Source organism: Ptychodera flava, chromosome 16 (genome assembly GCF_041260155.1).
Source record: "Ptychodera flava strain L36383 chromosome 16, AS_Pfla_20210202, whole genome shotgun sequence".
Lineage (NCBI taxonomy): Eukaryota > Metazoa > Hemichordata > Enteropneusta > Ptychoderidae > Ptychodera > Ptychodera flava.
In genome coordinates, this window is record NC_091943.1 from 13,670,267 (window position 1) to 13,684,046 (window position 13,780).

General features: G+C 35.3%; 2 protein-coding genes across 2 annotated transcripts in view; both read left to right on the top strand.

Moving 5' to 3' along the window:
* Positions 1 to 13,780, top strand: part of LOC139114060 (carnitine O-acetyltransferase-like) — an 85,028-nt gene that overhangs the window by 65,370 nt on the left and 5,878 nt on the right. The window lies entirely within an intron of this gene.
* Positions 260 to 6,562, top strand: LOC139114063 (carnitine O-acetyltransferase-like). Its single transcript, XM_070675564.1, has 4 exons — positions 260 to 386; positions 1,825 to 1,947; positions 2,508 to 2,643; positions 6,124 to 6,562. Exons 2-4 carry the CDS (start codon positions 1,826 to 1,828, stop codon positions 6,331 to 6,333), a joined length of 468 nt encoding a protein of 155 aa, XP_070531665.1. The 5' UTR covers positions 260 to 386; position 1,825; the 3' UTR covers positions 6,334 to 6,562.

Sequence of the window (13,780 nt, forward strand, 5' to 3'; positions counted from 1 at the left end):
TATACCATCCATTTATCCATAGGATAAGTTGCACGGTAGCAGGTGTATAGAGGGTGAATGAACAACAAATGCATGTAGCTATTTTATCAAGTGAAAATCATTCAAATGTACAAAGTCACAATTAAAACTTTCATCCTGAAAGGTAACTGTAGTTGTCAATCATTTTGCGGAATATTTGATGTTTGCTCCGCTGACCTACATCTAATATTTTTACATAATGAGCAATGCAACACACAAAAACAACAGCTTTTTTTTACTTTCAGAGAAAAGGTGGGCAATATTCCACAATCTGCTTCCATCGATCTTCTAGATCCAAAACGACTAGAATTCAAAGTAAATGACGAACTTTTACAGGATATAGAAATAGCAGAGCGACATCTTGATACGTGAGTATTTCAGGTGTACATTAGTTTTCTATCAATCAATCAATCAGAAGAATTTATAGAGCGCCAGTATCCACTATAAAGTAGTGTTCAATGGCGCCGTACAAAGTTATGGCAAGGTGTCAGTAGGCTCTTTCAAAGAGATGGGTCTTCATGTTCTTCTTGAAATTGTCCAGACTGGAAGACTGCCGTATTTCTAAGGGTAAATTATTCCAGTTAAGTGGAGCAGCACGCGAGAAGGCACGTTCATCATAAGTTTTCAGTCTGCATTGTGGAACATGAAGAAGTTCCTTGTCATTTGACCGGAGAGTGTGGGATATAGGTTTACGGTGCATTAAGTCTGATATATATGTTGGAGTGCTGTCATGAAGTGCCTTGTAGGTGATGAGTAGAGTCTTGTACTGGATTCTGAAGACAACTGGTAGCCAATGTAGATTTATAAGAACAGGTGTGATATGATTGAATTTCCTGGTACGTGACACTATTCTAGCTGAAATTTTTCTAATGACTGTGATGGATTGTTCAGAACTTTGCTCTCCAAGCTACTCACTATATCGTGTATCTTAAGTCATCAATTTTTTTTAAGTGAACGCTATAAATTTAAGATGTGTTGAAACGGAAATAAATTTTAAGGTTAAAAGGACGGCCATTCTCGGGACAGTTTTTACATCAGTCAATCAAATAAGTGTAATAGTATTTTCTTTCATACTTATTTTGCTGTCAAGATGTAAAATAAATTTTTAGTCCCATGGACGCAGTCCGGCAGGGACTTAAGATTGCGTTCCGTCCGTCCATCCGTCACAAGCCATTTCTCTGTCACCCCTGAGCCATTTTTTCAAACTGTGTGCAAGGATAAAGTACTGTGCCATACACATGCACATCAGTTTATTTTGCGATACAATCCAATATGGCTGCCAGGCGGCTATTCTGTTTCGAATATTTCAAGTTTTTGAACTGTAACACAACTATCCCTGAACCGATTTCTTTCAATGTTGGTACACAGATAAAGTACTATGGCGTATATATGAACCTGAATTTATTTTGCGATACGATCCACTATGGCTGCCGGGCGGCCATTTTGTTGTGATTTTTTCATGTTTTTGAACCATAACTCAACTATCCCTGAACAGATTTCGTTCTAACTTGGCACACAGACATTGTATTGTAGTGTGCATGTGCATGTCAATTAATGGTGCGAGCGGGGACTGTGTCATCAGCGATGACTTGTAGTTTACAAAACTTATCAAGCAGCAGTTGTGGATGCTGCCATTGGAAATCAAAGATGATAAGGAATGAAGGTGCACTGTTAGTCTTATGTACTTGAATCAGCCGTTTGTTGCCTGTCAGCTGATAACAGTCGTGGCCTCACGTGTTGCCTTTCAATTGATTAGAGTTGTAGTGCTATACCATAAAGCTGCCTCTCACACTCTCTTCATCACAGGATGGTGGATGACCTGCAAGTACATGCCTTTCAGTTCAAACCATTTGGCAAAAATATGCCTAAAGCCAACAGAATGAGTCCTGATGCATTTATCCAGGTTGCCTTGCAATTGGCGTATTACAGGTGAGTATATAGAGCTGTGATATTTTGGCTACCCTAAAGACGTTATAAACGGCTTGCGGTGGTTTTTGGTAGCGGATACAAGATCTCTTAGGTGAAAATTAGCATATTTTGCGGGAAATAATCGCCATGCTTTGCTCGGTGATTATTTCTCCCAAATATGCTAATTTTCACCCCCAAGGTCATATATCCGCAACCAAACACCCGAGCATCTGGGTTGGAATTTGGAAATTTGCGAGAACTTCCAAAAGTTGCGCAGTTCTTCTTGTTGAAAATAAAAACAAAAGCTTCCAGCCTATCAGAAAATCACGTTTGAGCAAAGTATATTGTAATATTGAGATAATCACTTTGATTAGCGTTCTTTCAATCATAATACCATGTGTCATTTTATCAAGATTTCCGTGTTACACTGGTGTTAGGAGTACACGTATATTCTTTCTGTTCATAGCTGCATTACAAACATACAAACTCCACACTTTGGATGCTCTAATTGTTACTGCCTTGGGTCAGCGGATGACAGTCATACTTATAAAGGGTTTTTTAAATTTATTTGTGTCTACTAGAATTTACAGTCAGCCAGCTGCCACCTCTGAGAGTGCCTCCTTGAGGAGATACCGACTTGGTCGCATAGACACCATCAGATCATGTACAACTGACTCTGTGAATTTCTGCAAGGCAATGCTGAATGAAAAAAAGACGGTGAGATTTGTTTAACTGGTTGAGATTTCTACAATGTAGAACATGTGAGGGCGCTCCAGTAACTCCTGAAGCGCTCTCATGTGATTAATCATCCATTCTACTCAGACCCTTTGAGACATATCAATTTAAAATTTACCGGAGGAAAGAAGTGAATATTGTAGGCATCACTACTTCCCATATAATAACAACGAATGCTTTTACCGAAAGGAATCAGACAGGAATATTGTAATGTTTGAACAATGATGAAAGGAAGATGCAACCAGAGTGAACCTGATATGAACTGAAAATGCTCACGTGTTTCATTATATATTGAAGTTATGTGTAAATTTGAACCTTTGCCACATGTTTGCAACTTCATTGAAAATATTATGATCAACATAATGAACAACAATCACCACCGATTAATTCTAAAAGGTCATGAAGTATACAAATATGTAATTAGCTGAAATAAAAATACTAAAAGTTATTTGACTGCTCTTATTGTATCACCACTTTATCTAGCAAGTGTAATTACCCTTGGCAAGCCATATATGCCGAGCTGTGAAAGCTCATTAGATATGCAAATTATAAATTAGCTGACATGAAAATGTGAAATGACTTTCGATATTGTTTTGACCTAGTACCTGGTATAATCATCAATGTACATAGCATGTTTTGCCAACTTTGATCAAGTATATCCCGGTATAAGCAAAGTTCATTAAATATGTAAATTAGGAAGTGGCTAAAGTAAAAATGCTTAATGATTGTCGATAATGTTGTATCATGGTATCTGCAATATGTGTAGCAAATTTTGTCAACTTGGTCAAGTCAATTCAGACATATATCTCTAATTAGGAGAGATCATTAAATATGCAAATTAGGAATTGGCTGAAGAGAAAATGCTTAATGACTTTCAATAATATTGTATTTTTTGCTCACGTGTTTATACACGTGGGCATATGTCGCAGCGAGTCTGTCTGTCTGTCCGTCTGTGTGTCTGTCTGTCTGTCTGTTGGTCCATTTTCTCAAAAACGACTTATCAGATCAGAATCAAATCTGGTACATATATTCAGTTAGCAAATGGCAAGAACTGATTAGTTTTTGGTGGGTCTGGCTTGCATACTTTTTGCTCATTTGCATAATTAATGATTTTAGAAAAAATGGATATATTTAAAAAACAACTACACAAATTTGATGAGATTTGCTACAAATGTTGATCACACCAAGATATATCAGCAGTGGGAACCATTAAGGGTGACATGAAAGATAAATGCTAATTTGCATATTTAATTAACTTTCCTAACTAGGGATATATGTCTGATTTGACTTGATCAAAAGTAACCAAACTTGGTATGTATATTTAAGATACTATGATTTAACATTATTGAAAGTCATTAAGCGTTTTAATTTCAGCCAATTCCTAATTTGCATATTTCATGAACTTTGTTAATTAGGAATATATATTTGAAATGACTGGACCAAAGTTGATGAAACTTGCTACATGTATTGAAGCCACTATGATACAACTTTTTGAAAGTCATTAAACATTTTTACTTCAGCCAATTCCGAATTTGCATATTTAATGAACTTTCCCAATTAGGGATATAAATCTAAATTAACTTGATTGTAGTTGTTGAAACTTACTATATACATCAAAGATACTGTGATATAACATTATTGAAAGTCAAAAGACATTTTTACTTCAGCCAAAACCTAATTTTAATATTAAATGAATTTTCATAATTAGGTATATTTATCTTAATGGACTTGATCAAAATTGATGAAACTTACTATGTATATTAAAGACTCTATAATTCAATATTATTGAAAGTCATCAAGCATTTTCTCTTCAGCCAATTCCTAATTTGCATATTTAATGAACTTTCCTAATTAGAGATATATGTCTGAATTGACTTGACCAAAGTTGACAAAATTTGCTACACATATTGCAGATACCATGATACAACATTACTGACAATCACTAAGCATTTTTACTAAAGCCACTTCCTAATTTACATATTTAATTAACTTTGCTTATTAGGGATATATACCGGGATTTACTTGATCAAAGTTGGCAAAACATGCTATGTACATTGATGATTATACCAGGTACTAGATCAAAACAATATCGAAAGTCATTTCACATTTTCATGTCAGCTTATTTATAATTTGCATATCTAATGAGCTTTCACAGCTCGGCATATATGGCTTGAAGGACTTGGCCAACGGTAATTACACTTGCTAGATAAAGTGGTGATACAATAAGAGCAGTAAAATTACTTTAATATTTTTATTTCAGCTAATTACATATTTGTATACTTCATGACCTTTTAGAATTAATCGGCGGTGATTATTGTTCATTATGTTGATCATAATAATTTCAATGAAGTTGCAAACATGTGGCAAAGGTTCAAATTTACACATAACTTCAATATATAATGAAACACGTGAGCAGTTACAGTTCATATCTGGTTTATAGTGTCTTTAATGTACATAGTAAGTTTCATCAATTTTGATCAAGTCAATTCAGATAAATATCCCTAATTATGAAAATTAATTTAATATTCAAATTAGGTTTTGGCTTAAGTAAAAATGTCTTTTGACTTTCAATAATGTTATATCACAGTATCTTTGATGTATATAGCAAGTTTCAACAACTACAATCAAGTTAATTCAGATATATATCCCTAATTGGGAAAGTTCATTAAATATGCAAATTCGGAATTGGCTGAAGTAAAAATGCTTAATGACTTTCAAAAATGTTGTATCATAGTGGCTTCAATACATGTAGAAATTTCATCAACTTTGGTCTAGTCATTTCAATATATATTCCTAGTTAACAAAGTTCATGAAATATGCAAATTAGGAATTGGCTGAAGTTAAAATGCTTAATGACTTTCAATAATGTTAAATCATAGTATCTTAAATATACATACCAAGTTTGGTTAATTTTGATCGAGACAAATCAGACATATATCCCTAGTTAGGAAAGTTCATTAAATATGCAAATTAGCATTTATCTTTCATGTCACCCCTTAATGGTACCCACTGCTGATATATCTTGGTGTGATCAACATTTGTAGCAAATCTCATCAAATTGTGTGTAGTCGTTTTTAATATATATCCGTTTTTTCTAAAATCATTAATTATGCAAATGAGCAAAAAGTATGCAAGCCACACCCACCAAAAACTAATCGGTTCTTGCCATTTGCTAACTGAATATATGTACCAGATTTGATTCTGATCTGATAAGCCGTTTTTGAGATATCGGACCAACAGACAGACAGACAGACAGACAGACAGACAGACAGACAGACAGACAGACAGACAGACAGACAGACAGACATCGCTGCGACATATGCCCACGTGTGTAAACACGTGAGCAAAAAATAACCGATAATATGTAAATGCACCATTGTGTGAATTTTCTGTGAAAATTGTCTGACTACCGTACTCTACGATTGTTAGATTATTAGGTGATTCACATTTTTTTTCTTGCAGCCCAGTGAAAAATACAGGCTACTCAGGAAAGCTGTTGAAGCACACATGACATACACCAATGAAGTATGCTACTCAAAGTCATTCTTGGTGTTCATTTTTCAATGGCGCCCTCAAGCCTGTGTGATTACAAAAAGAGACATGCAGAACTTGTGTGAAGCACAGTCCCTCTTTAGAAGCAAAATGTGTGATATTTTATCCATGTCTGTTTGAAGTTTATGTGAGAGTCTGTAATCTGATGAAGTGACAGCATGTTAATTTTACGGTAGTATGCGCCTTGAAAGTGAAAGACATATAAACTTTGCTATAATAATATGAATTTTGCTCAAACTTTCTTTAAGGAATCTTTCAACCATTCACTTTCAAAATCAAGAATAAAAATCGGGGGTCACCGTGCAAATTTTGGTACAAGAGAAACAAATAACTCAAGATTTACCGATATTTAATATTCAAATTGGTCGCCATCCGCGTGTTAATTCTTTAGTTAAAAATACAATTCTTGAATTTCGAAAATTAAGCAGGTGAAAAGTTTTCTAACATCAAGAGCTTTAAAATGAACCCCAACGAGTGGTATATCAGAAAAGAATTGTGAAAGTTTGACAACTGTCTTCATGGCGCGTTCTACTTTAACCGTTTTGGTCAACTAATTCCAAATCAGCATTCAAATCAAGGTAAAGAGAAGATCACTGTCACGAACACAGCTGTGGCATACGATATCATTACTAGGTCGAGTCTGTGCTTACCTATTTATCAGGACTGGACATAAATTACAGGGGGGTGGGGGGTGGACTGGTGTTTTTCGAAACACCGCTGCGTCAAAATAATGACCCTTCAAAAGTTCATGCACAAAAATTAGTGACCCTCCCCCTTATCCGTGCATGAAAATAAGTGACCCTCCCCTGTTACTCAATACCCCCCAAACAAACCCGCAATGCGTTCAAGACAAGACCTCCTTCTGACTTGCTATACTTTTGAAGTCCCCTCCCAAAAGGAAGGCAAAATGCGGCTGATATAACGCTTTGTCCAAAAAATATCAAATCATATGTGTGTGATAATTCATGTAAATGTACTTTGCTTAAAGTGGCAGATAAAAAGTGCATGCATGTACAAAAAATGTAATTTTTAGATTTCATCGATAATGTCGATTCACTATGCATGGCAGCCTATGATGAAACTATGAATATTTTTTTCCAATACAAAACTAGGTAAATCTGTGCATTTATGTTCACCTAATTATAAGTATTAATGTTCATGACTAGACTACAGTGGTTTCAAGTCTATGGTTGTGCAAGAAATTTGTTTTTGGAATTTCACTGAAATGTCCATTCACTATGCATGGCAGCCTATGATGAAACTATGAATATTTTTTTTAAATACAAAACTAAGTAAATCTGTGCATTTATGTACACCTAATTATTAGTATAAATGTTCATGACTAGACTACAGTGGTTTCAAGTCTATGGTTGTGCAAGAAATTTGTTTTTGGAATTTCACTGAAATGTCCATTCACTATGCATGGCAGCCTATGATGAAACTATGAATTTTTTTTTAAATACAAAACTAAGTAAATCTGTGCATTTATGTACACCTAATTATTAGTATTAATGTTCATGACTAGACTACAGTGGTTTCAAGTCTATGGTTGTGCAAGAAATTTGTTTTTGGAATTTCACTGAAATGTCCATTCACTATGCATGGCAGCCTATGATGAAACTATGAATATTTTTTTTTTTAATACAAAATAAGTAAATATGTGCATTTATGTACACCTAATTATTAGTATTAATGTTCATGACTAGACTACAGTGGTTTCAAGTCTATGGTTGTGCAAGAAATTTGTTTTTGGAATTTCACTGAAATGTCCATTCACTATGCATTGCAGCCTATGATGAAACTATGAATATTTTTTTTTTAAATACAAAACTTAGTAAATCTGTGCATTTATGTACACCTAATTATTAGTATTAATGTTCATGACTAGACTACAGTGGTTTCAAGTCTATGGTTGTGCAAGAAATTTGATTTTGGAATTTCACTGAAATGTCCATTCACTATGCATGGCAGCCTATGATGAAACTATGAATAATTTTTTTTCCAATACAAAACAAGGTAAAGCTGTGCATTTATGTTCACCTAATTATTAGTGTTAATGTTCATGACTAGACTCAGTGGTTTCAAGTCAATGGTTGTGCAAGAAATTTGATTTTGGAATTTCACTGAAATGTCCAGTCACTATGCATGGCAGCCTATGATGAAACTATGAATATTTGTATTCCAATACAAAACTAAGTAAATCTATGCATTTATGTACACCTAATTATTAGTATTAATGTTCATGACTAGACTACAGTGGTTTCAAGTCAATGGTTGTGCAAGAAATTTGTTTTTGGAATTTCACTGAATGTCCATTCATTACGCATGGCAACCTATGATGAACTATGAATATTTTTTTTTCCAATACAAAACTAAGTAAATCTGTGCATTTATGTACACCTAATTATTAGTATTAATGTTCATGATTAGACTAGAGTGGTTTCAAGTCCATGGTTGTGCAAGAAATTTGATTTTGGAATTTCACCGAAATGTTGATTCACTATACATTGTAGGCTAAGAGGAAACTACAAATAACTCATAGGTTATCTGATCCTAAATTGTTATTCAAAAGTTGTTAGACCTGAAGCTTCCAGTTGTTATTGATGACATTTTGCACTATTCTGAATAGTTTGTATTCTGTCAATGTTCTCAAAAAATGAAAAATGTACATACAGCTTCATGAACATTTGACACCGACCTATACCCAATGTATTGTCAATGGGAGAATGATATCAAATAAGTGATCTCCCAAATTGTTATATAAAGCGTCATTATAGGGGACAGTTTATATGTACAATAGAGGAGTTGGATAAGTAGAATCATGACAACTTAAATCAATGTGGCTGCTTGGATCATCAATACATTGCTTATTATACCCTTAAACTTGCGCCCGAAGGGCGCGCCGAAAATGGAAATGACAGAAAATGAAAGTGCCAGGAGGTATGTTTTCTTTTTTCAGTATTCCATATTCTTTAATACGTGCACATGCAATTTCAGCTTTGATGCATAAAAAGGTGACCCTCCCCCATAGGCTTGCACAAAATTTTATGACCCTTCAAAAATGCTTGCGCAAAAAATGGCGACCCACCCCAAAAACACCAGCCCACCCCCTCTGTAATTTGTGTCCAGTCCCTAAGGTGGGTCAATTATTTTTTGAATTTCAGGCCCTCATTGGTAATGTGATAGACAGATACTTGCTGGGGTTGAAACTGACTGCGATAGAAAGTGGCTTGAATGTTCCTGAAATATTCATGGACCAAGCCTATCGGACAGCCATGCATTTTAAACTCTCAACCAGCCAGGTTGGTCTCGTTTTACCTTCTTACTGCTTGCCCGGCATCTCTTATATGCCAAAACCATGATTTCCAGCGCTTTCTGTGGGGAAGTATACAAGTAGATGTGGCAAGAAATTTTGCTTTGGGAACTTGCAAGCATTAGAGGGTAGTGATAGAGTGTTGTGACAGGAATTGGCTTCCAAGTGGCTTTACAGAAGATTCTTTTAGGAGCAGATGCAGTTTCTTTTTTTAAAAATGTATCATTCCCCGCCATGCCGCATGTTCCAAAAACTCAGGTTTTATGTCAGATCAACGCAAAGTGTCCAGTGAAATTCATTTCTACTCCATCAGCTGTAATTATGGCTGTCTTTTTTCTACTTTTTTCTGTCTGTAAAATAGAGTTTCTTATTTTGCCCCCGAAAATGATGTTGAAACACTGTCCAATTTTGCACCACAGTCTGTGTGTTTTGTGCAAAGTAGCTTTGATAACCGAATTCTAGGCAGAGGCTGATAATGTTAGGTTTAGTTCAAAAATGGTGGTGAAATCAAATAAAGCCTGTGTCAGGTAATGTGAAATGCATGTTCTTGAATAAAAAGCCCCACGCTGACCTTGATTCAACGTGGCAGGTGTGAACTGTGACCGTTCTGAAGAGTGATGACTCATTGTTTTTTGGTTTTTTTTGATCAATTACTAATTTTCTGTGCTTCCCATGTCTTACATTCAGGTTCAATCAAAGTTTGACCTGGTGATGGGTTTCGGACCTGCCGTTCCCGACGGCTATGGCGTCTGTTACAACCCCCGAGAAACGCACATCATTTTCGTCCTCTCGGCATTCAACACCAGCCCCGAGACGGACGCGCAGAAACTGGCCACCTCATTGGCTGCCAGTCTCATGGAGATGCAGCAACTGACCATTCAGAACGAAGGATCCAAACTTTAACCCTGTCTCCACCACTCACATGATTGCAAACTTTGAAATCGGAACTTGCCATCAGCTTCAGATAGAAACATCCTCAGGTTATATGGGGTAGGGGGTGGGGGGGGGGTTGCAAAAATGTTGCAGTGATCATGTCACTTGAACGTCAATGTATGATTCAATTTCGAAGCACGTACTATCTGCAGCTGAAAAGGGTGTGTTATTCGAAAATATGCTTTTCGAGAGAGATTTGAAAATTGATATTGTTTGAGAAATAAAGGAAAAACTTTTGAAAAGCAATAACCCCCAAACCATATATATGTAAGCATCATAGTGAAATTTGTATGGCTGGTGAAACAATCAATTAAGAACCATTAGGACAAATTACAGCCTATCATCACTGGGGTCAAAATTTCTCAAATGCATATTCACATGAGTTTAGATCAACGGGTCTGCTTGTCAGTCAAAATAGCTTTTGTTGACATTGAGTATCAGCATTATGTACAATTTTTAGTGCAGGTGAGGGAGAGTGGGTCAAACTGTCTCCAGCTTAGTAAATTTCTGATCCCGGGGTGCTTTCTATGGTTTGTACCCCCTAGGATAGTGTTTAATTGCAATACTTCTCCGTTGACCCCAGTGTTGTGCAGTAATAGGCGAGCGGCGAATCCACAAAAAGGGCCTTATTTTAGGAGTTTAATGTACCCACCTTACATACGGCCACATCATACGTCATTTGAAAGCTTATTATCTCTACTTTAAGAAAATTGACGATGTGGAGCTGCCAAGTAGGGCCATAACCTCCTAATTTGCATAATTAACAAGGGTACCCAATTTGCATAAATGCGATATAATATTTGAAATTTATTGTTAACTTCTCTAACGATACGTTTAAACTATCGAGTAATATATCAAATGAAAGGTCTTTCCATGTAGAATACAAAATGGATATTCAAAGAGATATTGAAATTGATTATACTGAAATATTTTCATGTTTATATGGAAAACAATATTTTCCCCTTTTGAATAACAATATTTTAAAAATTGTAACACATACAGCCACAACACACAGCCACATCATACGTCATTTGAAAGCTTATTATCTCTACTTCACGAAAATTGACAATTTGGAGCTACCAAATCGGGCCATAACCCCCTAATTTGCATAATAAACAGGCATACCCAATTTGCATAAATGCGATATAGTATTATAAATTTATAGTTAACTTTTCTAAACATACGTTTAAACTATCGAGTGATATATCAAATGAAAGGTAGTTACATGTAGAATACAAAATGAATATTCAAAGAGATATTGAAATGGATTTCACTGAAATATTTTCATATTTATATGGAAAAAATATTTTCCCCTTTTGAATAACAATATTTTTAAAATGTTAACACATAGAGTCCTATCATACAGCCACATCATACGTCATTTGAAAGCTTATTATATCTACTTGAAGAAAATTGACAATGTTGAGCTATTAACGCTGTACCCCTTTATTTGCATAATTTACACGGGCAAGCAATTTGCAGATATACAATATTTTATTAGAAAATTCATTGTTAAGTATTCTAAACATACTTTTACACTATCGAGTGATATATGGTCTGTGGTGATGGTATTTGCATGTAAAACACAAAATTGATATCAAAAGTGATATTTGAATTAATTTACGGAAATATTTTCATATTTCTGTCGAAATAAATATTTCCTCTTTTTAATAATGGTATTTAAAAAAAATAATTTAAGTATCAATGCAACAAAAAGATCCACACGAAAGACACTACTGTAGTTGTTGAAATGTAGCTTTGTAGCTTAAACAATGTGTCAGAGTAAGCTGCAGTCAAAGTAATGGTATGATTCATGATCCAAATTATTCATGTCATTTCCAGTAAATCTAGTAATTGTAGGAATTCATCATTCTGTTCTTCACCAGCGTTGTCATGAGTAAAAGGGTTGCCACAGTTATCGCTGCCTTGGCAGGAACAAAGGTCTGTGCAGGGAAGATTAATTCGACAGCAGACTCAATTGGTGTCATGTAAAAAGAGAAAGCAGCTCCGCAAATCGTTCATATCTTAGTTGTTTGGATTTTGTGTACGGTACATGTGTATATTGTAAGTGTATCTTATGTTATGTTTGGTCGTTTTATGTATAGTGTTGATTTGCCATGGCGAGACGTAACCCTAATCTACGTGTTCTGCCCTATGGGGTAGCAAGACTAATGTGACACCGCGATCCTTTGATGCTACCTTTTGAGAGTACTGAGTTGTCTTCATCAGTCCTTCATTTTTTTTGGTGAAACATGTGCACTGATTGAATGATTGTAGGTGTTACCAATCGAGTTGTTCCACTGAAGTTCAGTTTGTTCAAGTACGGAAGCTAGGATGTCTACTGTTCGTTCAGGCTGTATTTGTGTACGCTCATTTGAATCGGAGATCGGACTGTTGTAGGTTTTGTGAAGTTTGGCATCATCGTAACGCTTATATTTCCGTTTCTTATGTATGTGATTAGGCTACGCTCACAAATAACGGTGAGAGGCAGAGGAATTCGGGTTGGATTCGAAAATTTTGGAGATTGTAGAGGGGTACTTGGAGATTTTGATCAGCATATAGGGGACCTGAAAATGTTTTGGTTCCCTTTTACTATTTACGATTCCAAGGTTTTGAAATTAATTAATGAAAATTTAATAACATTTAAATGTCATCCGATTGTCCAAAGTTAGTAATAATTTAACAAGATTTAGAATCGTTTGGTCGCATTTCATTACTTTTATATCGAAAATATCCTGTATTCTCTATTGCCTTGTTGTTGCATGATTGTTCTAATGTATCGTAATGTTTCGCGTTTAACAAGGCCCTTGAATGTTGCCGTTTGGTTTCGTGAACTGCAATGTATCTGTTGGTTTTGTGTGTGTTTTGCAGTCGAGAATGTCCTCTTTGTTCCACCGATGACCTTTATAGATAATGAGGTCTAACGATATGATTTCTTGAGAAGGGCTTTCGAAAATTTGAAAGTATGATGCTTTTTTTTCATGTTTGATATGAATTCATTAAGCTCGTGTTGAGTTCCAATGAGAATCATACATCGTTTCTGAATCTCAGTCAGAGCGATATTTGTTCAGTGTGTTGCTGAATTATTCTCATTTTGTCTTGTGAAATGTAATGTCGGGAATTTCTGGTAAAACTGGAGATCTCGTACCGCACCCAAATACATGACGGTAAAATTCACTGTTGACTTGAAAGTGTTGTTTTTCAAGATTATTTTCAGCATAGCTATCATGTATTTTGTTGTTGGTTGTTTTATTATGCAATCATTTGATGATCTTTCCTGATTTAATGCTCTGTCGACTGATTCCATTGGTTCATTGTGCG